At 41.8% G+C, this 27,032-nt stretch overlaps 1 protein-coding gene across 1 annotated transcript in view; it reads left to right on the top strand.

The window, feature by feature from the left end:
* ARHGEF4 (Rho guanine nucleotide exchange factor 4) overlaps window positions 1-27,032 on the top strand; it is a 214,870-nt gene that overhangs the window by 108,693 nt on the left and 79,145 nt on the right. The window contains exon 6 of the mRNA XM_021395154.1: window positions 474-603. Coding sequence (XP_021250829.1) covers window positions 474-603 — 130 coding nt within the window. The remainder of the gene's footprint in view (window positions 1-473; window positions 604-27,032) is intronic.

The following is a 27,032-nucleotide window of genomic DNA, read 5'->3' as shown; positions in this document are numbered from 1 at the left end:
TTTTGTATGGCTAGGTGCTGTTACTAAGAAATCTTTGAAGGGAAAAGCTTTATTTACACTTTAAATACCAGAACAGAAATTATCCCACATAAAGTTATAGGAAACAAGACTTAATTAGTTCTGTAGGTGAGAGGATGACTTCTTGTGATATGCTTCCTCCTCCCACAAGATACACTTCAAAGGAAGGAGTGTAACTTTCTGTGCGTGCAGGTGTGCATGGTGCTATGCTAACTGTGAATCCAGTACCTGGATTCCGGAATCCAGTACCCCTTCTCCTGTTGCTATTATCTTGCAGCTTTCTTCACCTTCTCACTGACTTTTATCTTCTCTAGCCACCCATGTTTTTACTAATGGACTACTTACACAAGCAGGCATGAGAGGGGGAAAAAGGTGCTGTGTCCAATGCTGTGTTTTGTTCAACGGGGTATATATATGTAATGTACATTGGTTTTGTTTTCCCTCTCTTGTTGAAGGCTGGAAGAAGTCTGTCCATCACATCTGCCATCACTCTTGACATCCTACCACTGAAACTGCATCCATTTTCCCAGAGTACTCCAACAGGCTTGGACTGCGTGGGCTGGAAACGACGCGTCACCTTCCCTGGTGTGTACACTAGCCATACTTTAATGTGAATTGTTAGAGAATTAAACTCTGGTTTAGTGAGTATGGCAACTGAATGATAAATGCTCTAACTTATTTTTGTTGAATGTTCCATCCATGTCTGAGTAGAAATCTGCTTAAAGGCAGTGGTTAACTTTATAGTAAAGAATGGCAATGATAGTGTGCTTGATGCAGAAACACTTCTGCTGTCTCTTCAGAACTCCATCTTACCTGGGATGATGTCATCTATATCACTCTCTTGAATTAGGTTTCTACAGACTCCCTGCTGTATATTTGTTGGAGAGTGGATATGGTAGGTATGGTGTGAGGTTCTTCTCAAGTTGCTAATTAGGCACTAAAGTAACTGAATGAGCCTCTAGAGGTAGAATTTCCTGTACTTTAAACAAATCATCTTAACAAGTATACTGTATTTTCACAAGAACCGTATGTGAGATATGCTGCCTGCTTCATTTTCAATGACAGTTTAAAAAATATTAAAATGTAACTCGCAAATTATTAAGCAGTAAGATGTGTTTTTGCTAGGTTTTTACATTCTCTATCTGGCCATGGTGACCCAAACACTGCAGAAATCTTTGTCATAGAACTTTGTGGTGGGATAAAAGAAACAGACCACAGAAGAGTTGTTTGGTGGGTAGGAATGTAGGCAGGAGAAGCCAAGTGCAGCTGGATGCCAACCCACCACTTCTGCCTCAGAAAGTCTCTTTGTACCACTGATTAAACACTACTAGAAGTACCTAATTAAGGGACCATAACTCTGTGCTAATTACATCTGAATTGAATGGACGGAATATTTTGTCTAGCCAAACTGTTTTGCTTTCCAATGTTTTGTACGACTTGTGCACAGAATAATGAATTTCAACCTGAAAATAAGTAAATTACTTATTATCATGGTGTCAGGAGCCCAGTCTCTACTCTCTCAGCACTGAGGGCTTTGATCATCTGCTGTCACATGCATCTGGTGTTGCCCCAACACTCAGGACCAGCTCCTTGGCTGAATTCAGCTGCAGTTCTTGGAAATCCCAGATGGAAACCTGTCATTGTCAAGATGTCAGTGCATCTCTGACTTCAGCTGAAATCCCTAAGTACAACTGTAAATTGTAAGTCACAGCTGATAGAAATTTAATGATAACTCCCTCAGTTTCCAATTGCGAACCAAACCTGAGGCACCCAAATTCATACATATATGAGGAGGAAGAAGGGAAGATGTAAATGTAGATGAATCTGTAGGTGGTCTTCTAGTTGTTTATGTGAGATACAAAACCTGAATCACTTGTGATTCACATAGTGTTCTTGAGGTAAGTACAAGTTAGTTTCACATCGCGACCTAAGCCCAGACTTCAATAATTTAGTGTAAATGCACCAAAACAAATAAATATGGTGGCAGAACCATTTTTTAACCTCTAAAAACATTTTTGTGAGGTAGAATGCTTGTGAACGGTTGGAAGTGCTGTAATGCTCCTACCATGGCCATCTCTATTAGCTGCTGCTGGAGGGTTTTGTGTGAAGCATTTTGGGGTTGATATGGGTGTGCAGATGTCCTTCCTGTGGCAGGATCTAGCCAGGAAGAAAACTACAAGCTGCTGCACCGTCTGAGTTGTTGGATCCGTTTTAGGATTGGGAATGCCCTTGAGGCAGCTGTAAGCTGTACATGATTCTTGCACTGCTTTGTTGTGATACATGTTGCTTTTCATAAGCCTGTAAATAATTTCAAACAAAGGTAAAATGAAATGATTAACTAGTCCATTTAATCTAATTTTAAGGTTCTTAACTCTGAAGTTCCAACTACTCGTATTAATGATTCCAGCATGTTCTTTAACCATAAAAGATGCTGGATATGAAAGTACTATGAAGCATAAAGCTGTTCTATATACTTCCATGTTGAAAATACAAGTAAAATTCTCTTTCCCCAGATTTGCTTATTCACTTGGTCAGCTTTGTAAGGGAATGGTGCAGAGGCTATTGGGTATAGGGCACAGGGTCCTCTCTAGTTTTTCAGGTATAAAAAGATGGTTGGCAGGATCCCTGCCAGAAAGGTAGCATGCACAGCTGTGGAAATTGTCATGCATTTGCCTATTTGCCTGAGGATGAGCACAGCTGGGTACAAACTCACCTGTTTTAGATGAGGCCACCTGTTCCCAACTAAGTTGTATCATGACTGCTGGGAGAAGGGCTTGATTTTTGATATCATATCTGTCGTTCTCACTAGCTTCTTATGACCAGACACTGGCACTAGAGCATTGAGAAACTGTTCTCCGTGCCTATATGTCAAATTGGGACAAATGAGATAAATTCAAACTTGTCATATTCCAACACTTGGATTCAGCCATACTGTGGAACTCTGATCTAGTTTTGCAGGCTGTCTTCTGTCATGTGTTCTGTCCAGGGCAGCCATTTGAGAAAACTGTAACAAGCCAGTAGATGGCTCTAACATCTGTGAAATAACAAGCAGTTGAGGTGATGCTAACCTCTATTCAGTGAAGGTGACTGAGTCTTGAGGCTCCTCTAGAGAAATATATAACCCCAAGGTTAGTGAAAAAGTTAACTCTGCTCAGTCAGAAATGTTTAAAGAATTTGGAAGAAACTAAGTGGCTTTATCATATGCTTCAGCAGGCATTACTGATGAATAGCAAGTCTTTCAGTTTTCTTGTTATACCCATGTCTTCAGTTTGCACCTTGCGGTAGATATCTGTCCTTTACTGCCTGGCTTACCACACTGTTTGAATAAGCTGAACTATGGTGAAATATTGGTCTGGGACACAAACCACTTCCCAGTGTAGATATGGGAATGCTTTTCTTGCTTCTGAGCAGCTTCTAAAATCTTGGGAAGAGGAAAGGGCTGACAGAGAGGGCCCAAAACTTACAAGAGAGAGCAATGATAGGATTACAAGGCTTTGGATTTTGAAGCAATGAACCAGCATTTTCTTCTGGCTCTTTTATGTATGCTTTTTTTCCATGTCTCTCTACTGAGCATGATACCTGTTCATTTGCATTCCCCATCTCTCTGCTGAGCCCGGTACCTTCTTATTTGCAACTGAAGATACTGCCTACAGTTGGGTTGTGTTGCTGGGAAGCTGTTTGATGGATGGTGGCTGCAACTGCGAGGATATAACTGAGCGTGGGCCAGATCAAGGGATGGGCAGTCCAAGCACTGGAAGCTTCCAGCCCACAGGTCTAGAGCAGAGAGGTGCTGCCATCTCTGAACTTCTCCACAGGGACCCATCAGCAGGAGACAGACACAAGGTGTCCCAATGACAGACATGGTTGATTGTCTGAGAGTTGGATGTGTATTTCCTAGAAGTCCATTCTCTCACTGCTCTCTGTACTTTTTAGTTAGAGAACTTTCTGGTTTCTTACCTGACTTTGTTATGTTCTCACATATGTTTCACCCATGAAACAGAGAATCTGTGGAATTTTTAGATAGGGTCATACATATGACCTTAAACTTCTGAGGAATGTCATTTCCCCATAAAGAGAGAAACTTATAGCTAGTGTGCTCCAAGATCTGGTTTGTCTAATATAGCTATGCTACACTTAGAACTTAAACCTACGTTATTTAAAATAATCATTTAGATGCAGCCTGAATCTTTCCAGCAATCTTCCTCGTGTCATGTCAGATTTAAATAGCCACAGATCTTTAACTTTCCTGCTGTACTGTCTATAAGAGATGCTCTGGTATCTATGACTGTGCTGATGTTGATTATACCAGCCAAAAATGCATAAGGTTGTTCTAACTGATCTGTACTGATGGTGAAAGTACTGGGGGCCTCGGAATTCTTGCACGAGCAATGAGAGTAAGCAAGCCAAATTCTCAAAATGTGGGTCTTTAGTGGAGAACATGGAAAACAGTGACCATTTAATAATTCTGACTTATCTTCTGTCCTCATTGGTATAATGGAAAGTTTTTATCAAAAGCAAAGAGGCTGTTTGTTTACGCCACATCATGTGGCCAACTTTCATCTTATTTTCCCAACTATAGATGGGCTGTTAAGCTCACACTTGGCAACAGTTAATGAGAAGATGTTTGACAGCCACTGGAGAATCTATTCAAGAGGGAAAATATTAGCTTTTGTAACAGGACCTCGTTATGTCCTATAAATATTTAGCAGTCCTGCAGTTCAGCAGAATAGCAGAGCTATTTATTCCCATTCTTGTCAGTTTAGTTCTTGAAGGGACACAGAAAAAAGTGGTGTGCAAATCCCCAGTTGTGTATCATTGTAACTACAGCAAGAAATGTCAATTCCGTTCTGATTAGCCCACGGAAGTACCATCGAATTTAAGTGTCTAAAACGTAGTCTCATCCCCTACTGTATTTTTCACTCTACCTGTGAATCACAGCAGGGATATCAGGCCTGCTGTATCACTCTTCATTCTGTTTAATCCCAGATCTGCACAGTCTCCGACAGCATGTGTTCACTCATATTTTCATCCAGCATTAAAAGCTGGGCCAAGAAATGGCCGAGTTCCTGAATATTTGTCATAGCTGGTTGGGTGGGATTGTGTGTGTCAGCTATTGAGGTAAAAGAGTCAGTATGCCCATAAAAACTTTCTGTGGAGGTGAAGAGTGGAAAATGAGATCCTAGCAAACCCTGAGTGACTCTGCTGATTGCTGTTCAAAGGTATGGAAACTACAGCAGAATCCACCAGAGACAGAAGCATCCAGCAGGTATCACAGCTTGGCTGCCCAGGGCTGGGGCTAGCTCCCCTAGCTTGGCCTTGCTGCTCAGTGCCAGCCCCAAGCTGTAACTGGAGACAGCTGCTGCTTCAGCAACTTAACAGTATCTGTCATCTCTATCAAATGTCACAGAACATCAATGTGCATTGAGAAAAAATAAGCCATGAGGTCTGTGTGAAGGTGAAACACTTCTGTGATGGCAGGTTTTAAACTCTGTTTTAAGATAACGATTTCCACTGATTTCCAAAGCCTGGCTTTGAAGTATTTTCCCCGTCATTCCATTGCACTAGAATATGCCTTTCCAGTGCATACACATGGTGTGCGTGCTGCAGCAGCACCATCGGCTAGGATGACAGCACTCTGGCATGGAATAAATATATTTTGGTATTTGCCAAGAGCATTTAGGCTAGAGTGTGGGAGGGGTAGTGAAGAACAGATGGAGTGTCCTGAGAAGGCTGTGGGCAGAGATTGCTGGGTGAGAGCCATTGCTGCAGGGCCTCTTAGTACTGTCTGGTTCAGTAGTGCAGTCAAAAACTGATAAAGGTACTTTGAGTTTTCTTCCTTCATATGTACCAAGCATGGATTTGAAGGAGCAAGAAGTGCAGCTGGGACTGAATTGTAGCCTCTTAGTCCCTCTCTTGTCTTCAAGAGCTGCACTGTCCCTTTCTCTTCTTGATGCACTGTGCTCCAAGTCCAGCAGACAGCTGCATTCAGCTCTGTCATTTTAACTTACCTTCTCCCCTGTTCTTATGATCAAGCAGTGTTTTTCTCAACTTGTACCTTAATGCAGACAGTTCTATGAGGACCTGAAAGGATCAGATCAATAGAGAGGTATGGTTCTACCACAGTCGCTGGACAACACCTTTCCCTTTCTGTACTGGGAGTTATTGGTGGAAGGTATTTTGGTCCAAGCAGCTACATTCAGAAGATAACTGGAGGACTTCTTTGTTAACAGGCTACTGGAGAGATGTTATACTTTTTTCTATTACTGCAGATGTGCTTCTTGTAAGGAACAGCTATAATGTTAAGGACTCAGAAGTTGTCTCAGTGTGTTTGGATGCTCTGTAATAAACCGCAGTGATGGAGAGCAAAGGATGTTTCTTTCTTTAAGTATTTAATAAAAAACATAACGACCTAAAGTACTCCCTGCTATTGTGCAGATTGGTGGGGTCTCTGTTGGAGCAGGCTGTGATGGTCATGTGAGAATGTGGCTTTTATTTACTTCAGACAGAATTACCTAACACAGGGCAGGTCCTTCTGTATTCTGTCAGAATTCATTTTATAGGGACATACTGCATCCCTTGCTAAGTAATGAGGATATCAAACCTTTGAACTGAAACAGCATCGCTAGCTGCTCTGTACTTGAGACTGAGCTCTCTGACAAAGATCGCACACTGAAACAGAGCCCACCCCAATCCTACAGTTCGGGAGTGGGTATTGAATCATTCAGAGCTTGCAGCTGCTGCCTCCCCAAATCTCAATTTGTTTTTTTCCAGCTTTGTTTTCATTTTGAATTCTTTTTCTGAGGACTTATAAAAATAGTTTTTTAATAGCAGCAGCAGCCACAGCCAGTTCTAAACATGATTAGTTTGTATGTTTAGTCCTTTCTGAGTTCTCAGGGGAAGCAGATAAAACAAGGTCTCTCTCACTTGGGCTTTTTTAAAATGCATGGAATTCTACTATTCCCACTTATTTATTTTTAATCTGACAATTCTGCTAAATTAAGAGCAAAGATTTCTGTCCCACCCTCGCTTTTTTTAATGTCTTGAAATTGGCTTTAATAAAAATCATCTGCTGGAAGTTGCAGCTGAGAGCAGTTGAGCAGCCACAGCCGGAGCCTCCTTAGTGGACCCCTATGATGTCAGGATGCATCGAGATGAGCAGAGAGGAGGATAGGAATCCAGCTCAGTCCTCAGACAGCGCTACCAGGTACCACTGCCCTGCCAGCAGCTACAGAGTGCTCAGCCCATTTCCTCCCTAGCACAGCAGAGCCCCTGGCTCTCCCTCTTACCTGCCTGCATGAGGACCCAGCAGTGCCCCAGTGAGTCCAGTGGGGCACACAGTGGAGAAAACTGCAGTAGCAGTGGAAGCTCTGGGCTCTCACCAGGTTCGGATTCAGACAGCAGTGGGGTGGTGTGCGGTGGTGGTGGGATGAGAGGAGTCCTGTCCAGGTACTGGAGCTTGGAGAGTCTTCACTCTGCCACAGGTAAGAGCTTTTTTCTTTTCTTAATTTTTAAATGCTATTGCACTGACCTTGAGAAACCAAATGAAGCCTGCTGAAAAAGAGTATGCCATTGGGAAATGCAGTCTCTTAGACATGAGAAATTTTTTTAAAAAATAAATAAAGTTTTTGCTAGCTGACCCCCCTGCAGACTTACAACCAAAGCAGAGCAACACTGAAATACTTCTTAGGTCAGAAGGCAAGAAACAGTTTTTTAATGGCTTTGGAAATAGTATTTAGGCTTCTACGTGATAAAAGCTGTCATTCCCCCTTAGCAGCATTTCATATTTCAGCTGAAATTTATAGAGCCCAGCATCAGAGCTGGCACTTCTGTGTAAATGCTAGCAGAGAGTATTGCTGCCTTCAGAACATGCCCAAACGAGGTGCTGTGCAGCAGAGGAGGGCTGAGGGCATTTGCACTGCTGTGTGTGGAGAGAAGCGAAGGCAGTTCCCTGAGCCAGCTGTTCTAGTTCTGTTTGTATTTTTCTGTCCTTGGTTTAAGCCCTTTTTGCACCAGGGATTTTGGAGGTATGTTCACACAGCCTGCTAATGTTCTCTCTTGTCTGCATTCAACATCCTAGTTCTTGATAAATGATGTGCCTTCTTAGGGTGTGGGTGCTAGAACTCCAAGCATGGGAAGGAAGCTCTCATTCCCAGATGATATTAGCAGAGGAGCCTGACAATGATTTTAATGGCCAGCATTCACTGAGCTGTTCAGTTTGTTGCTTGATCATTGCAGTTCAGACAGATTTTTAGCAGGGCTGCATTAAATTAAATTAAATACACGGTCTGATAGTAATAGGAGAAGGGGGGATGGCTTTAAACTGAAAGAGGGGAGATATAGGTTAGATGTTAGGAGGAAATTATTTACTCAGAGTGGGTGAGGCCCTGGCACTGCTGCCCGGAGCAGAGGGTGCCCCATCCCTGAAGGTGCACAGCACCAGGTTGGATGGGATTCTGGGCAGCCCAATTTAGAGGTTGGCAACCCTGCCCATGGGAGGGGGTTGGAACTGGATGATCTTTAAGGTCCCCTCCAACTTAAGCCATTCTATGATAAATTAGTTTCTCTCTCAGATAAATTCAGACAAGTGCTTTTGAGGCCAACAGTGAGTGCCATTTCCATCATAGAAATACTGGATGCTTCCAGCTAGAGACAAGGCTTGGTAAGGGTTTTAGGTATAGTTCTGTGTAATCTGCTGTAGCTGCACATTCTTCTAATTAATGAAAACTCTTATACCTGCATCTACTTCTGTAGATTTTAGGTTGTTTTATAAAAATACCATTGCTGTTTAGGAGTCCTCAGCTGAAGTGCAAGTAACTGCACTGCTGTGTGGAGAGAGAATGCAGCAGGACAGCTGGCCTGTCTGACTTTCTAACCCATACACCTGAGCTTCCAGGTGCCCAAGAAACTCGAAACACCTATGGTGTTGTCATGAGAAGCCAAGGCCAGGAAAAAAAGGGTCAGCAGAGTGAGATCAAACCATTGGCTCTCTGTTTTTGGGAAAGATCTGTGCTGGGAATGCAAATGGATGCAGCTCTGAGTCTCAGCAGCATCTGCTGGCTTGTTTTCTCCTGTACCTGGGAGTGTAAATAACTCCCAGCATAGCTCTGACATTGGCGTAAAGAAGCCCTGGCACTGGAGCCTTTTAAAAGTGCTTGACAGTTGCATACTGGGCAATAGCTTTAGCTTTGGTTACCTCCATCTTAGAGGATTTGCTGCCAGCTGTCCTCCATGGATACACTTTTGGGCTTAATCAGGTCAGTTGCTGTAAATGATGTACAGTGACAAAAATGATGTGAGGCTGATAACAAAAGCAAACATTGAAGCTGAGCTTCTTTTTCTAAAAGCTCTTTTGTTTCTACAGTGTTCTTGTTCCCAAGCATGTGGGGCAAGGAGTCATTCTGTGGTGCTGCATGCATTTAGCACGTAATGTAGAGATAAGAGGAGATGGAATAGGGAAGGGTATGAAAACAGACTGAAGGCAGGGAGAAACCAAATCAAGTTTTGTAGTTACTACATTGATATATCAATACAGTAACGAAAGATCACTGTACTTCAGGCTCCTTGCTGCCTCAAAAATGCTATAGCTGGTAAGCATTTTCTCACATATGATGAATGATGTCTGAGCAGGTTACCTCTAGATACTAATAACATTTGTGTCAGAATTAGGATTAAACCTTAAGAGCAAAGTACCTCCCAGAAGAGCTTACTTTGCTTTGGTTCTGCTGTATGTGCATTAACCCAAGGCAGACTTCTAGGGAAACTGCCCCATGCCTTCCACACCGTCTGTCAGAGGAGCAAGGCAGGATGTTTTTCAAGCTCTAAGTAACATTTTTTAATGGTACAATTTAATACACTACTTAAGCAAGCGAAAAAAAAGCAGCAGCAGCAATGGCAGCTGGCAGTGCGTGCAAACAGCAGTAGCCACAATGCATGGCACTCTCCAAGGAAGATATCACTGCACCTTAATTGGGGGAGCACAGGAGTCTTCAGCCTCCCAGTATGTGTTGCATCAGGAATTCAGGGAGAAGGTATGAAGTGTCTGCAAACATCACAAACTGCCCAGTGTTGCATTTTGTAAGGCTGTGAGATGAGTCAGTCTCTGTTTTCAATCTATTTCTAAGGGGTTCTGCATTTCCAGGAATAGCCCTGAGGCTGGCAGGGGGACCTGCCGGGCAGGGGTGCTTGGTGATAGCTTTTCCCCTAGTGTGAACACAAACTTGTCTAGAGGGAATTTTGTACCAAGATTGTTCTTCTCTGAGGCTTCAGAGGAAGAAACTGAGTGGTTGGAACCTGGAGGTGAAAGGAGGGGAAGAGGTCTTCGGTACAACTGGAACACAGTAGTCTGAGTTTTCTTTGGCATAGTTTAAATTTCACGAGTGTAAAGACAAAGTATGTGTGTTTACACATGAATGTATTTGAGAATGTAAGCCCTCACAAATACAAGCTGACATCTCCTACACAGAAAAGACAGGTTCTCCCAAATTCACAAGGAGGGAAAATGAAGTTTTCGTTCAGTCTTCCTCTGCAATCAGTAATGGAGTACAATTCCTTTTGCTTTGAAATGGACTTTTTTGTAATGCATTCATCAAGAAAGTAAGTTATATGTGACAAAGAAATGAGAAAGAAAAGATCTGTTGATGCAGCTCAAACTGCTGTGCAAATGCCACTTGGGGGAAAAAAAAAGCAAAAAAAAAAGACTGTCTTGTATGAATTGAGAGATTCTACTTTTTTTTTTAAATGCCAGTCAATGGCATTTTTGGTCTAAATGTCAATATATGTTACATTACATGAGAAAGTCCTTCTCCCTGAGGCTAAATACAATCATGAAAACAGGGAATGCTTTGCAGTTCTCCTGAGCTCCCCATGTGAGGATGCCAGAGGACTTCATAAAAGTTAATAACCCTTACAAAAGGCCCAAGAAGCTTCCAGAGTTTGATTTAGGATAGAAGATGTGTGGATCGTTTATGTCTTGGGATAGTCGCCTTGCTGTTTAAATACCTGCCTTTAAATACTTGCGTGCAGTTTCTGAGTGTTCGGCCTATGCAGTGCCCCAGTGAGAAAACGAGCGAGAGCTCGGGTTGCTCAGCAGTCCCAAAAAGAGGCATCCAATTCAAAGGTCAGTTGTGACAGTGCTCCAGCAAGTGATTCAGTGCCGCTCTGGGCACTCTGACCCTGTTTCTGAGGCAAGACGCTGAATTCCAGCGCACGCTTGGTATCCCAGGCTCATCCCACTCATCCCTGTTGTACAGCCCTGCTGAAAACTTGGTTTCCTTTAGAGTATTTCCCAAATCAAGCTTGTGAGAATGTCTCTTTGTTTTTGCAGCTCCTTTGTTCCTACTCCAATTCCAACCTCATTAATAGTCTGTTTATTCTTTTGCTTGTCCAAGCTGAGAAGAAGTGAAAGAGCATAGAAAAGGGGGGACAGAGGGAGTCACAACTGGTAAGCTGGTGGCAGCTGTGGTTTCACAAAGAGAGGATCTGTGTCTCTGTGCATATGTAGCAGTTGTACAGACCACAGTTCGGTGCACCTCTGCTCCATTTTATCTCCTGAAATGCAGATGTGCTCATCTGCTGCTCATGGGAATATGGCCTTTAAACCACAAGAAAACAGACTATGGGCAGGGAGTTATGTTTGTTTTCTTTAAGTTCTAAATGAAAATAGAAGTCTCCCCCAAATAAGGCATACATTACATTATTATTGCTGATTTGTAAATGGTTTGTATCATTCTCATTTGGAAAGAGTTTTTCTTTTGAGATCTTTCTTTTCCCTTGACCTTCCCCTAGCACTGCCTTCTGGTACTGATGTCTGCAGCTGTGTCCATGGGCTGCGGTGCATAATTCACTGCCCCGTCTTTCTCCAGGGTCACCGAGACAGCAGGAGCTAAAGAGGTCACACAGTAGGAGATTGATTTAAGGTTCAGAGTGTTTCAGAATTCTTCCAAAGTCCGAAAAAAAAATAAAAAAAGCCTGAAAGCATGCATTGTAGCATGTAGATGTTCAGCTCAGAGATATAGCTGGGTTCACAGATTGAGTTGTAGCATGACTGATGTGTTCCACCCCACGCAATATATTTCCACTGTCATCTGCACAAACCATTTCCACTCATCTTCTGAACAATTCATCAATGATTTTTTTTTTTAAGGATACAACAATCCACTCTATGTTTACTCTAACTTTTCTCTCAATGATGATTCATTTGTAATGGCAACTGATGCAGTCAGGTAAACCTCAGGTAGATCATGAACTTCAGAGGAAGAATTACAAGATTAATGTTTTTTGGCTGGATTAATGAGTTGATCCAAAGATTAAGTAGAAGTTTCTGATTTGAAAAATGCTGCTTCCAAATAACGTGTTGTGTTGCCAGGCTGTGACTGGGCATCTAACCTGACTGTGCTTTAGTAGAGTCCAGTGTATGCAAACTCAGTAAATGCTAACAATATATAAACATGGCCACCTAACATATTCAGTACGCTTACAGAAGTATATTTTTCAGTGCAAAATATTCATGCTAGAAAATACACTTATTCAGATAGTGTTAATGTAGGAAGAAAATAACATTTCTGTTCCTCTGTGTGCAACAGAACTGGCTTATGTAAGTGCTGTTATTCTGTAGTTCCAATTATACTTTAATATACTGTGTGGTTTCTTTTTTCAGTTGACTTTCCCTTGAGATTTCTTGCTTTGTTTTAAAGGAGCAAACGCTTATTCTCACTGCATCCCAGTGAGGTGCAGATTACCACCTGTGCCTACTGGGAGACAAATGTCCTCATTTTGCTAATGCTGTGTTTGCAGCAGAAAAGGGTAAATCTCTGGAAAACTGTGTGATGCTTCCAGGGATGCACATTGACTTGATTTTTTTATGTTCATTTTTCCATTCCTTTATCTGCTTTCAAAACAACTCCCACGAGGAATGTTTGGACTGTGAGTAATATTCCCCTTTCTGAGGAATACAGTATCCTCTATGCCCATATTTCCTCAAAGATTTGTTTACCTTTAAAGCAGCCATTGAGATCAGCACTTCCTTGCAGGTTCATCCATGCTTCAGTTGCTCTTACATTTTAAGATGGACGTAAAACAGCTTTAAGTCACCTAATTTGGGTACTACCAGCACTGCAGCTCTTGAAGTGGTGAGCTCACTTGGTCCATGAGAGTAAATGGAAGGTGGAATGAGGTGTGAAGCCTACCTGATGGGCAGAAGCGTGGAGGAACTGCTGCATGAGCTGCTTCATCTGCACCTACTTCATGTAGGTAACAAAAGCAGTAAAAAAAATGGTGCTTGCAAATAGCATATACACTCAAATGCCATGAAGAATGTGTGTAATTGCCTATAAATGATGAACCTTCACTACTATGACTCAGCAGTTAGAATAAATGTTATAGGTGACAGTTGTTTTTTTACTTTGCCATGGGGATATACCCTTCAACTCGTCAAACACATCTGCAAGTAAGTTTTATTCCCCAGCTAGGTTTTGTTCTCCAATTCATCTGAACCAAAATAAATATTTTTGAAGGATTAGAGAAACATAGCCCTGTTCTGAGGGTCAGTAATCACCTGTGAAGGTTTCTGCTCTAATTAAAATCTTGCCTTCTCTCAAAATCCTTTGTAGTCTGAGGTTTGTTTAAACCAACCGACTAGTTCAGTAGTTTGCCTAAAAACACTAGGGATGAATTGGGTGTGCTAGGCTGCATGGGGTACTGTTCTTCTGAGCAAACCCAAAGCTGTCTTTGTAAGCATGAATGCTGAATGCCTTAGGTGGCTGGCCACAAAGCCCACGTAAAGGCGGAGTGTATGCACATGAAAGCAAGACATTAGCTGATGTGGCCATGGCTTTCTCCTGGTAAGCTGCCTTTGATCATGTTGTGTGAACACACAAGTGTTGTCAGCTGTCAGTACAAATATACCACAGAATATATTTGTCTATACAGGTATAGAGCTGTGTTGTTTTCCTCATTCCCCTCCAATCAAGGAGCAGGAGATTCCCTGGACTGAAATCTTGGCCCATAAAAGCTCAAGTAATGTTGTTTGTCAGGAGTACAGACAGTAAGTAATCCTTGTGCTGGAGTAACTGAGTGCTTTTCAAGTCATGCTGTATCCCAAGGAGCCAGCTTCCATGTTTGTGGAAACTGTGGTGCATCAGCCCCATGTGGCAGCAGATTTCTGTGTTCTGTGGCCTCCCAGTTCCTGCATTCTGCATCGCAGTGTGATGCAGGCTGGCAAGTGGCAGTGTAACAGAAGGTAATTCAGGACTCAAGACAACTGAGTAATCACAGAATCGCAGGGGTTGGAAGGGACCTCAGGAGATCGTTGAGTCCAGCCACCTGCTAAAGTAGGTTCCCTACAATAGGTAGCATAGGTAGGCATCCAGACAGGTCTTGAATATCTTCATAGGAGACTCCACAACCTCTCTGGGCAACCTGCTCCAGTGGTTTGCCACCCTTACTTTGTAAGAAGTTCTTTGACATGTGAAGTAATAAAGAAGTCAAATCCATACCAGTTGTACTGGATGCCTGTCTGGTTCTTACTCTGAGTTGTCCTTCTCATATTTGTGTGCATATAGTTGTTCACTGGTTAAGATTGGAGTAATCCATGTGCCTACTGCCAAAACTGCCTGTGAGGTTCCTTGAAAACAGGCAGTTCTGGATTTGGGTGGTAAATTTTTCACTACTGGTGGTTAAATACAAGGCTTTTTAAAATCTCTTCTGAAGGGATCTAATGAGTGCTTTAATAATCATTTGATTTCAAATCCACTTCCATACTACTAATGTGTTTGGTAACACCCTCTTGTGCTGGAAGGTAAGTTTATGTGTGAGTGTTTATTAAATAACTTGAGAAGGTGTCTTTGTTTCAAGAGGACTAGAAAGATGCAGGCCCTTGATATTTATCAAAAATATTATCACAATAATGATTTATGGTGAGAATAAATAAAGATAAGGCTGCCTATGTTCTCCTAACAGCTGCTAGAGATGCGTATCTAGGTGGGAGTGAAATAGCAGGAGTTTTCCTTTTGGCTAATAGAAATAGTTTCTGTGAGATAGTTTTGCGTTAGCCTCTCTTATTGAAGTGCCTCCTCGTAGAGGTAAGCAAAAGATTATGTGATTGGAGGCCTAGTGTTAACACCGGTTTAAATGGGTAGAATTAAGCTGTTTATGCTCTTCCCCTGCAATGAAATCTTTCCATGCCAAGTATTAAAGGTGCTCAGCTAAGTATGAACCAATGTCACCACTCAAACGCACATGCAGAAAAACATAATTGGCATTTAGAAACTGCAGTTCATAGACTGCTTCAAAAAAGCAAAGGAAGAAATGCATGCAGTGAGCACGCACTCATTGGACTGAAAGAAGCTTTGGCAGTAAACCTTTTAAGAGAGTTTATTATGAACAGATAGTGTTAGTAATATTCCGAAAACAGTGGATTTGAAATATGTTAATCTTAACAGCCTTGAAAGTACGAATAAATTAAAAATATACAGAAACCATCTGTATTGAAGCTTGCTGGTTGGATCTGCTCTCTTTGGAGAGAGCAAAATAATTTTTTAGGGTTTATATCTAATTCCAATTCTGTCATGATAGTTTAATGTTGGTAGATTCCACAGAATCCAGGGAGTTAGTTGAGCTTTCTCCTATGCACCTATGGTCAAAGTTGTTGGTATAATGCTCACCTGTGTTCATGCTGCCTTTCCTAGCTTGCATGAAAGCATGCATGCAGGACAGCTGGGACTTGGCCCTCAAGTACTGCTTGCCCATCATCTCAAAGGCATTGGAGGAATTCTCCAAAGTTATTCTATGCAGGGCAACTTAGGCATCCTGAAGGCTCTCACCTCTGATAGTCTGCTGTAGATAACTGCTCTCTCTGGACAGCTTAGTCTTCTGAAGAAAACAACATGCTTCCAAGGGAAAAAAGGCCTGTGACTTGACCCTTGAACAGAATTATTTAAAAAGCCACTGAATTAGTAGCAGCCAGTTGTTAGTTGTTAGTTTTGAGTTATGTAAATCATTCTTGATGCCTCTGGAATCACAAACGTAGATGAGTGTGAGCTCTGTTGGGTCAGCTCCTGAGACTCTGCTTGGCCACATACAGGGTGTTTTCCAATTAAAGATGGGGACTGTGCCCCGGCATTCTGCCTGCCCAGGCACTGCTTTTCCTTTTTTCAGTTCTTGTTTTTGAGAAAGGCATCTTCAATCCAAATGTTTTCCAACTGTAATAAAAATAAAAAATGAGGGTGACTATTTATTTATGTATTTGTTTGTTTTTAATGGGGACATAGAACCAATCCAGGGAAAAGAATCATTCTTCCACTTCTCAGAAGGCTTGTCAGCTATTGTTATGCTTTACACTTCTGTTAGGGCATTCACTGATGTGCAGTAGCACCAGTGCTTTAACCTTGTGACTGGATGTGACCCAGTTCCTCTTCTATACCGAGCGAAGAAGGGACAGTTCAGCAGTTTCTCAGTGCATCCTGGCTAAGAGCAAGCTGTGTGCAGATGAGGGCGGAAGTAGTTTCTTCTAGTTACTTTCCAGTCTTTACAAATGACCAAGGCTTTTCACTTGTGTGGTTCACTGTGCTGGGTCGAGTACTGATCCTTTTCCCTCACCAGGCAGCAGTGGGGAGATGGAAGCTTCTCCCACCTCCTTCTTGTTGTACTTGGAAAGGAGGGTAGCTGATCTGATGGATACTAACTTTCTTAAATCGTGCTCTTGCTTCCAGAGTTGTAGAGATCTGAAGCATCCTCTGCTTCAGCTGCTCCTGGAAACTTTGCCTCCTGCAGTAAGTTCCAGTGTTGCTCATGGGCTTTTAAAGCAGGTCTTTCACCACATTGAATCTCTGAATGGGTTAGAGCATCTCTGGAGACCACCTGGGCCAGGTGCACTGCTCCAAGTAGGATCGCCTAGTGCGTGCTGCTCAGGGCATAGTCAGTTGTGCTTTGAATATCTCTAGGAGTGGAGACTCCATAGTTTCTCTGGGCAACTTGTTTCAGGCTGTGGCCACCTTTACTGTAAAGTTTTAGGTTTAAATAGAACTTACTCAGTAAGTTGTGGTCACCACCGAGCAGTCTGGTTTTGTCTTCTTTGCCCTCACTCCTAGCAGATATTTATACAAATTAAGATCTCTCTGAGCTTTCTCTTTTCCAAGCTGAGCAATCTTAGTTCACTCAGCCTTCTCCTTGTATGTTAAATGCTGTAATCATCTCTGTGGCCATTTGTTGGACCCACTCCAGTATGTTCGTATTTTCCTTGCAGTCTCATAGGCATTGGTTGTCAGCTGACTCCTGGCTGAGTTTAATATGCTCTTTTTTTTTGTGTTCTAACCACCTTAATGATCATCTATCTCGTTGTGGGTAGCAGAGCAACTGGTACCACATCTGAGGTTTTATCTGGTAAGTGCTTTCTTTGGCAGAGAAGGTAGGTAGATTGAATTTTCTGAAAACAAAGCAGAAGCAAATCTCTTCTGTCACAGTCCTGAGGGTCAGAGTTTGCTGACTGTTAAAGCCACTGGCGGCTTCCCAACTTGCATCCTGTTTTATCAGATGAGGACATAGTGGAGAAGCCTTGTGAAGACAAGATGGAGTTGCTTAATTGCAGCAGATCTTGTAGTTGATGGCTTGTTGGTGATGTGTGCCTCTACAGACAGTTTGGTGCCTAAAGCTCTGATGAAATAGTGTTTGATTCTGTAGGATGTTTGGGTTTTTTTTGTGTGCTTGTTTTTTGCGCCTTCTTACTGCACAATTCTCCACTTTCTAAGAATGCTGATAGAAATCAAGAGCTAACAGCTGGCCAGTGCTGCTTCTACTTTTCTGGGGTAATGCAGGATACTTGCTGTATCACAGACTCAGGCATGGTGTGCATGTGAAAAGGATCTGACTGCACAGTTTATGCAGAGATGAGGACTTGCGTGAAGTATCTCCAGAAATCACTGAAGCAATGTGCTCTTCCATCAAGCCTTGTATGTGGTTTCTGTGCTGTATATACTGAGACTCATTCAGTCTCTCTATTTGTAGCACTCAAGAAGTAACAAGTCCTGGCACAGAAGGGACCTACCACGTTGGACACAACAGCATATTGTTTCACAGCTGTAGTGCTGTAATTACTAAACTCAGAAACCTATGTTAGAGGCTAGTGTGCTTGTTAGAATGAGCATTTATGAGTAAATGCCACAAATAACCCAGTTTAAACGCAGCGTCCCTCGGCAGTGAATGTCATCCCTTGTTGCCCAGTCCATGGCGAGTACACAAATAACCTAGCAATGACTCTGACACAATTAAAAGCACTGCTAAAGGAACAGTTAAATAGGACTCTCTCCTGTAAGCACTGATCCAGAGTGCTTGCTCCTTGTCTAAAGGTTTTAGGAGGCTCTCAGGAGAGACTCAGGAAGTAGAGAAGAATGCTGGGGGAAAACGGGGGTTGATAACTGCTGGCTTTGAGTGCTCCCCCATGGCAAGCAGGAATGTTAGCTTCGTTCCTACTCTTTTCCTCTCCTAGGATGCCTAAAAATAAGGGACAGGCTTATGTGGGTTGCTAAGCACTGTCTGTAAGATAATCAAAAGGAAAACAGAGCTGGGCCACAGACCATAAACATTGCTACAAGTGCCCTACCAGGGCCACAGTTAGAGCTCTGACTCTGATGCAGGTTGAAATTTCCTGGCTCCACACACAGCACTGAACCAGGAGCTCAGAGTCATGTGACTGGGAGCGTCCAAGTGGGCTGTCAAACAGTATCTCTGTGTACTGTCGCTGTGAACCTTGCTTGACTGTGAGGAGGAGGAGCAAAACTCTGTCAAGCCCTTCTGCTGGGTTTGAAGAAGTCATTTGTTTGCTTCTGCTGGTTTTCTACCTTCAAAGCAGAGAGCTCTTAAAATGAGACTGGGAAACAAGTTAAATCTTTCATCAGCAGTTTATGCTCCTTTGACCCTGTACTGGAGAAGTGAGGGTGAAGCTCAGCAGTGTTTCCTTCCCTTTTGCAGCAGGAGAGAGTGTGGGTAATGGGTGGCAGAAATGTGGTGACGGACAACCACAGAGCACCAGTATCTTAAAGGGCCATTGCTGATTCCTCCTCTTTGGCCATGGTCGGAAGGAAGGAATTGGGTTTAAATGCAGTGCAGCAGAACACCCTCTAATCAGCCTCTTCCTTCTCTGTTTGTTGAAGGCAAGTATCTATATTTGGCACATTGTAGACTGTTGTCAAGGAAATGGTTGTATTGACACATCCATAGCAGAGCAGATCTGCTCGGTGGAGAAGGATCAGAAGGATGATGGGGGAGAAAGGAAGAGGCCTGCTCTAAACATCTTAGCGTTTGTAATATCTGTTCTTCAGCTTCTTAGCTCCGATTGGAAGGAAGGCATACAGCTGCTAGATTATGTTTGAGCCAATACTGAAAGAATTCTGTAGAACATTACTGAACATTATACTCGATAGGACCCCAGTTACAATAGCTACTTCCTCCTAATTAATGTTAACACCGCTGCAGCACAACAGCATCTCTACTAAGTCCTTTGACCCTGTATTTTAGTTTTGATGAGATATTACATGCTCTTAGAACGAGAAAATGCTCCTAGCATTCTGAAATGGAATCCCCTTTTGTCTCATTCTCTGTGCTCCCCATTTAAATATTGCAACTGGAAACTTCAGGGAACGTCAGATGTTTCTCCCTTAACAAATGGATAAGAGTCATATCTGAGGCATAAATGGAGGTAAACTTAAAAGGCAAAGGATTTTGACAGTCAGATTTCATGCCTAATGTGCTTCCTGCAGCTGCCAGGTCACCCCACACTTCCTTCAAGACAGGTGGTCAGTAGCAAAAAGGGAAAGGAATAGAAGAATGAACACTGAATGGATTTGCCTCGTATCAGAGTGTGTTCACAACCTGTTGCTATTGGGAGCTTCATGACAAGAAGAATCAGAAGATAGGAAACTTCAGAAGCAGCAAGAGAAGCTGCATCCTGCATTCAGGACTGAACTCTGCAGGGGTCTGTTCTTCAGTGCCTGGATCTGTGGGGGAGTTCTGCTGAATTATTATTTTCTGTTAAGCAAATAAACAAATAGAGGCTGGCACATGCTTAGTAAAGCCATGCTTTTTCTCATGCTGTCGGGTGTGTATCCATCATAACCCGGGTACTCCCCAAGTATGTTAGAGATTCCACAAATCATTGCATCCATGCTGTAGATAAGAATGTCCTTTTCTGGTTCCATGTCAAAAATCGTTTTTCTTGATGACCCAGCTGATTTGATAGAATGCAAGTAAGAGTAATTCCTAGCCTTGTATGACAACTGTTGCATGGGCACAGCAACCACCTGTAAGAAGCTAGACCCTAGCCCTGCCATGCTCCCAACCATTTCTAAGTGTTGTAATGGCTTCCATCCTTTCAGGTTTCAGAAATGTTTGTTAACTGACTTCCCAGGAAGTGGAATTCCTGGTCTCTTGTGAACTACCTGTAGTACTTAAATGGGTAAGAGGTATTTGCGCATAATTCCTCAAAACTTAAAGTGTTCCAAGACTGTGCTGCACCCATTTCTGAATGGAAAGTACATATTTGATGTAAAAAAGGAGGAGGAAAAAAAAGAGCTTTGGTATTTTGCCGAAGGTTTTAATGCAGACAGGCTCTTTCCTGGTGATTTCATTGTTCCCATGTGCATAAAGGGAACTAGGCTGGATTTTAAGTTTGCGTAGAAATTTGCAAGGTTAAGGGAAACACTTCGGTTTTTTAGTTACTTATATCTATGCCAGGTGCTCTGCCTTAGGAAGTTTCCGCTTCCTTTGCGTTCCTGTGGACCTATCATGAGCTGGTCACTCTGCAAACACAGGTAGATTAAGTTTATGGAACCCATAATATTGCTTGTATTTGAACAAGGAACATCAACAGCAACCTAGAACTTGTTGTTCATCTTTGATAAAACCAAATACTGAAAAATATCCTATAAACTTGACCCTTGACTGCCACAGCAAATGAAATGAAAGATGGTCAGTGCTTTGGCTACATAATCCAAGGATAAAGTGCAGATTAATTTCTCCTTCATTTTTCTAGTAAGATAGTTTTCTTGATCAGAGACAGCATATCTGTATTGCTGCCCTGGGCACAGCTGGCAAGAGCTTTGGATTGCTTTTTTCTGTGGGATATGGTTATAGTTGAAAAACTGAACGAAAAAAACACAAAAGGAAATCTAATCGGAAGAAGTCCCCAGGAAGTTTTTTTCATGTTAGAAATGGGGGAAGACACTGAGATGAAATATTTTCCCTTAAAAAGCAACTTCCTTATATCTTTTCCAGTTTCTTGGAGCAAGAGGTCTTCTAACCTATGAAGTAATCTTTCCAGATCAAATTAAAAAAACCCTTCCCTTAGGAAAGCATGGCCTGTTGTCTGCTTTCAGTTTACTTAAGCGGGGAACTTTTTCTTTTCTATCTTGCAATGGCAATGTAGAACCTATATATATAAAATATATATATAATTATATATATATGTAACATATATATAATGTTATATATATATAATTTATTATTTTTAATGTGACTACCTCTTAGGCAAATGCCAAATGAATATCAAGAGTGCTGTTTTCATAGCCTGGTGGAAAAGCTGAAAGAAACCACTGTGAATTTGGATATATGTCCTGTTGAGCTGTATGTTGACTTTGGAGGTAAATGAAGGCAGTTTGCAAACTAACCATTTTAAACACGTAACAAAGGTGTGGAACTGCTGTCCTTTTCTGTCTTCTTTCAGTGGAAGCAGATAGAAATCTCTCCTGAGTGCAGTGAAAATTCTGATAGGGTGAAGGAGCAGAAAATACAAAATGCAAAAACGCCCTCATTCCTGCTGCAGGATGCAAAGTTGGCTAATGCAGAAAGAGCAGCTCCATTACTTCACAGTGTGAAGCATTTGATGCACAAGGTAGTTAGCCTGGCCAAAACTTGTTCGGTTGCGCACTGCAGTTCTCACCCGTTTCAAACAGACTGTGCTTTCTCCTTCTGTTCCTTGGTGGATCCAGTCGGTGTGTATTGCTGGCTGCAGGTGTGGTAGGCATTTCTTTGAGTAGCTTGTAAACACTTTAATCAGCCAGAATTTAAGGGCTGGGGGGCCTTGTCAGGAGGTGTAAGGTTAAACTTTGTGATCAGATTCACATAGGCAACCAGTTATGGATAAACCTGTGAAGTGTTTTACTGGTTTGTATAATTTGCCCCCAACTGGCCTGAGTGGGTGCTGTGACTGTTGTCATCTTCAGTTCTTCTCAGACATGCTTATTTCCAATTCCTATCATCCCTATGTGGCCAGCTTCTCTCTCCTCTCTTTCTCTCCCAAGCTTCCTCCATTATCACTTTCCCTCTGCTGAACACCAGTTGCACTCCTATACAACTTGTCATTTGGGTTTGGTTAGGTAAGGGTATATGGGAAGAGACCCTTAAGTTTTACTTGGGCTTCATGAAAGTTCAGTTCCCTGCCTATCCCTATGGCATAACTGCATTCCTGTACTGGAGGCACCTTCATCTCATGGCTGCTTGTCTTGCAGTAAAGCTGTGGCTTTGTTGCAGGTGTTGGACTAAGCTCACGTTGTGCTGCTGGCCTCTACAGTAAGCAGTGCTAGCCCATACCCCTCTGCTGTTAGATGCGCGAAGCTTCCTGCAGTGTCCAGTCCTGATAAACTATAAAGAGGGCACAGCTGAGATTTCACTGGCTGGAAAGCACCAGAGCTTTGTAAATTCAGGAGTGCTAGGTGCTCAAAGTGGATCTTGTGTTTTACAATGCTCAGGGTAGCCTATAAGCATATTGCTAGCTGACTTTAGTCGGCCTTTATTTTTCTAAAAGTGAATCTTGGAACTGTGCCTGGAATTACAATTACACTTTTCAATAGGTCTTATTTTGCTTCTGTTGCTATGAACTGAAGTCAGCTTCTGCAGGAAGGAATAGTGGATGTGCTGATGCATGTGAGAAGATGCTATCTTATGGAAAGAGAAAGTTTCCAAAACAGTTGCATGGTGTAAGGTGACATGGAAAACTAAGAGCTAACTTGCCTGAGAAGTCAGCTCTGACTCACTAAATCTTGCTTGGCTTAACTCTTAAAATCAAAATTGAAAATAATGATTTTTCCCATTAGTTATCTCATTCCTATTCTGAGATCCTCGTGCTCTGGAAGGTGATTCTATGATTGACAGATTAAATTAGATTGCCTCCTTTAACAGCTGAATGCAGTTGTAAATATGTAGCAAATGTAATATATAAGGCATAACTTGGGAGTGTCTTCTACCCATGTTCACTTTTTCCTTGCAGAAAAAAATTTCGTTAAACTATTTATGCACTTTGAATCTAATTTTAATGGCTTTACCCTTACAAAGAACTGCATAGACTGAAGTAACCACGTAAAGTAAAACCCACTCAGTTGCCTGATGTATGGGTCTCATATTATGGGCCTTCAAGGGAATGCATTTGAAATTGGTGACTCGAGCAGCGAAAAAGCGATTAGCACTGTGAGTCAGAGAAAGGAATTGGCTGCACTGAGTGCATGGAAGTGGACACTTTCTGTGATATCAACAGAAAACATGAATGGTTTACAGTGGGCAACTTCTCACCATTGTTATAATGTCAATAATTAAATGGTTAGTGGTAGGGGAAGCTCTTAACTGAGATGTAAAAAAGAGGCAGGCATGCAGAAGAAAAGTTTCAAGTAGAGCGCTCAGTACTAGAGAGAAAAGTACTCTTCTAATTAGGCTGTGTCTTAAGCATAGTTCTGGTCTGCATGCACTGCAGAATTTTGTAATAAATAGACATGATGGCCAGTCAGGTTATTTGCAGTTAATGCTAATTTATGATTTAAAACAATCATATCTCTGTTTTGTGTCAGTTGTTGCTTGGGAGACCGGATAAAGTAAGGACAAAACAAGGAAAGCATGAGATTTGTGCCGTACAGCACAGGTTTTATAAGTAAGGTCTGCTGTTAGAGAGGTATTCCTGCCTTTCTGGTGCATATCTTGTGTCTCTGGTTAGGAGTTGATAAGCTCACTGTCAGGCTGGCATGGCTGGGTCTTTCCCTTCCTGCAGACTGCACTCAGAAGCATTTAACCTCTGGCACTGCTCATGTGGAAAGGAATTCAAGGAGTGGTCAGTATCCATTTCAAATACATTTTCACAGTTGACATGGCAATAAATACAGAAGGAAGCATAAGTCCATAAATACATAAGGAAGCTCTAAGTTCATGAGGGATAGTGTATTTTATTTCTATTGATGCTTTTTTTCTATCTCAGATGAAGATTGTAACTCATTTCTAAAATGAAGCATCTGTTACTGGATGGGATTATTGGAGTGATAGCAGGAAACAGACTGATACCTCAGGAACTCAGTTCTACCCATAGGTTCCTGTGCTGGACTTCGGAATTTTGTGCATTCTCTCTCTAGCAGCAGCAGACTGAAAAATACTGATTTTTGTTCTGGGACTTTTCTTTGGCTGCGAAGTGAAAGTTTTTAACCATAGGTTTAATGTCATTTCCCCAATGTTTCCAATTTGCCTTTATAAATCAAGGAAGTAGGTTGTTGTGTGTAAGCATTTGCCAGAGGAAGAATATCTTCCAGCCTTCACAGCCATGAGTGAGTGAATGGATGTCTCACATGTGCCCATTTTGGAATGACAAGGTGCAGGGTATTTCCAGCTCTTCCTCTCTCATCTCACATCTAAACCTGAGTGGTCCATTAGATCAAACAGTAAGTTTTAGAGATGTTGTTGTCATTGATTTTTTTTTCATTTTTTTTAGCTGCTACTTGAACTCTTGAATGTTTCTGTGCTGTTTTTCTTGCAGATCAATAGAGTTTTTAATGATATGCCTATTACCTGAGGAACTGAATTGAGAGCATCTCTGAAATCTTAGCTTGACACCAAAAATGGAATACACGATAGGGCTATCACCCGCAGCAGACAGAATTGAAAGTGTTAGCCTCTGAAGCCAGTGTGGCAGCGTATTATTGTTTTTTATTTTATTACTTTGGTCTTTAGAAACCAAGATGTACTTGCTCAAGTTTATTCACTTTCTGAGACTAATTTATGTTCTGAGCTCACCCGTGATATTTTCCTTAGTGCTATGGAATTTGACTGTACTAACAATGAAGGAAAAATCCAGGAGGTTGATCTGGAGACGGTCATAATTTATGGAAGGAGGAAACGCAGTGAGAAATGTCATTGTTCTGGTTTTCAGTAACAGAAGGAAACTATCAGATTCTTTTTGCCCAGATATTATGGCAGACAGAACTACAGACTTTGGCTGCGACTATGGCACAAAACGGAGTTAATCACTTTGGAACCTGAGAAGCTAACTTACTATTTGGCTCTGAAAAATGAGAAGCCTGGAAATCTTTATGCAAAGCATATTTGGGAGGAAATAACTGTAATGAGGTGAAAAATAACGAGCTAACCCTAAATGAACATTTTTGGAAAAATACTGCAGATCAAATACATTGTTCTAAGACTTCAGGAGGTGTGCTATCAATCCAAGGCTCTTACTTTGAACAGATGTTTATTACTGTATACAAATGCTACACAGGCCAAGGTGGCTAATACCCTTTTGGTTTCCTGCACTTTTCAAAAGAAACTATTTGCTATAAAAGCACAATTTTTTTTTGTTGTTGTTATTGTACTGTGACCTGTGAAGAGAAAAGGAACAAGAACATGAGAATTTGAAGACTCAGTTTGTACTTTACAGAAGGAGTTGCTTTAAATTAAGAAACTGGACAACCTGTGTAAACTTCTCCTGCATTCTTAGTTATTTGGTAGGATTGCTTGGATTGCACAGAATTTGTTCAGAGCTCTGTCCTGCTCCTGAATGTTCTTGTCTCTGGTTGGCTTCGCTGGCAGCTGGAAAATGTGCATTTCAGTCCCAGTTATGCTGAACACACCATAAGAATAAGGTGAAGGTTGAGTTCCAAAATCAAAGGTATTTCCGAAAAAGAAGAATCTTATGTTTGTATTTTACATTATAGTCTCTGCCTTCACGCTTCAGACACCTTCTAATGGTTTCAGGATAAAAGACAATATCTCTGCCTTGAGTCAGTCATCAAATAACTGTCATTGTCAGTGTCAACGGTTTACAGGCGTTTGGCCCGGTTCTGTGACAAATGGGATGGGAGACCCACGGACCCACGCCCTGGGAAAGGGAAAAGAAAAAAAAGGGTAAGGAGATGAGCCTGAGAGCAAAAACAGCAGCAACAATCTGAGGAGAAACAAAACTAATTTACTAAATAAGATATCGGAATGCAAAACAACACACTATAATACAATATAATTACAATTTAAGCTGATAAATTCAATACAGTGAGAGAGAATGTCCAAAAATCAAGGTAGGCCTTATTCTAATACTGACTTTAAAGGCTGGGGAGTGAGATGTTGCCAGGACGAGAGTTGGGCGGAAAGAGAACAAGGTCTTGTGATCTGCAAGATTTTATCTTTCTCTCTGGCCAGAAAACTGTAACAGGGTCGCAAAGTATCCTGGGGAATGTAGTAGTCCTTCTCTTCTGAGAACCAGGTACATACATTACATGATGTGGAATACCAATAACCAGAAATCATAAAACCGTGACAGTCAGGAACAACAAACAACTGGGAGGAAAAGAAAATGTTATAGCTGATTTTAGGTGAATGCACTAAGACAAGGTAATTGCATTGATACAGTTGAAGAGCATAACTGTAAAACATCTGATAGGTCAGAGCCTTCAATATTACCAGAGACCAAAATGAGCATAAACTTGACCTAAATTAAGATTGTGGGAATTCAGTGCTTGTAACTGGTTTCAAGGAAAGATTTCAAAGCATGATGAGGGAAATCAACTTTTTACATGGGTGTATAGTGATAAGACATGGGGGAATGGCTTTAAACTAAATGAAGGGAGATTTAGATTAGATGTCGGGGGAAGTTCTTTACTAAGAGAGTGGCGAGGTGCTGGAACAGCTGCCCAGAGAGGCTGTGGATGCCCCATTGTCACGGTATTGTCTAAGGGTCTGCGTCCGTGACAAGGGGGACAGGCCCGAAAGAGAAAAAAAAAAAAAAAAAG

The sequence above is a fragment of the Numida meleagris genome, chromosome 4 (assembly GCF_002078875.1).
Source record: "Numida meleagris isolate 19003 breed g44 Domestic line chromosome 4, NumMel1.0, whole genome shotgun sequence".
Lineage (NCBI taxonomy): Eukaryota > Metazoa > Chordata > Aves > Galliformes > Numididae > Numida > Numida meleagris.
Note: the sequence above shows the minus strand (reverse complement) of the source record. Positions and strands in the feature narration are given on the sequence as shown.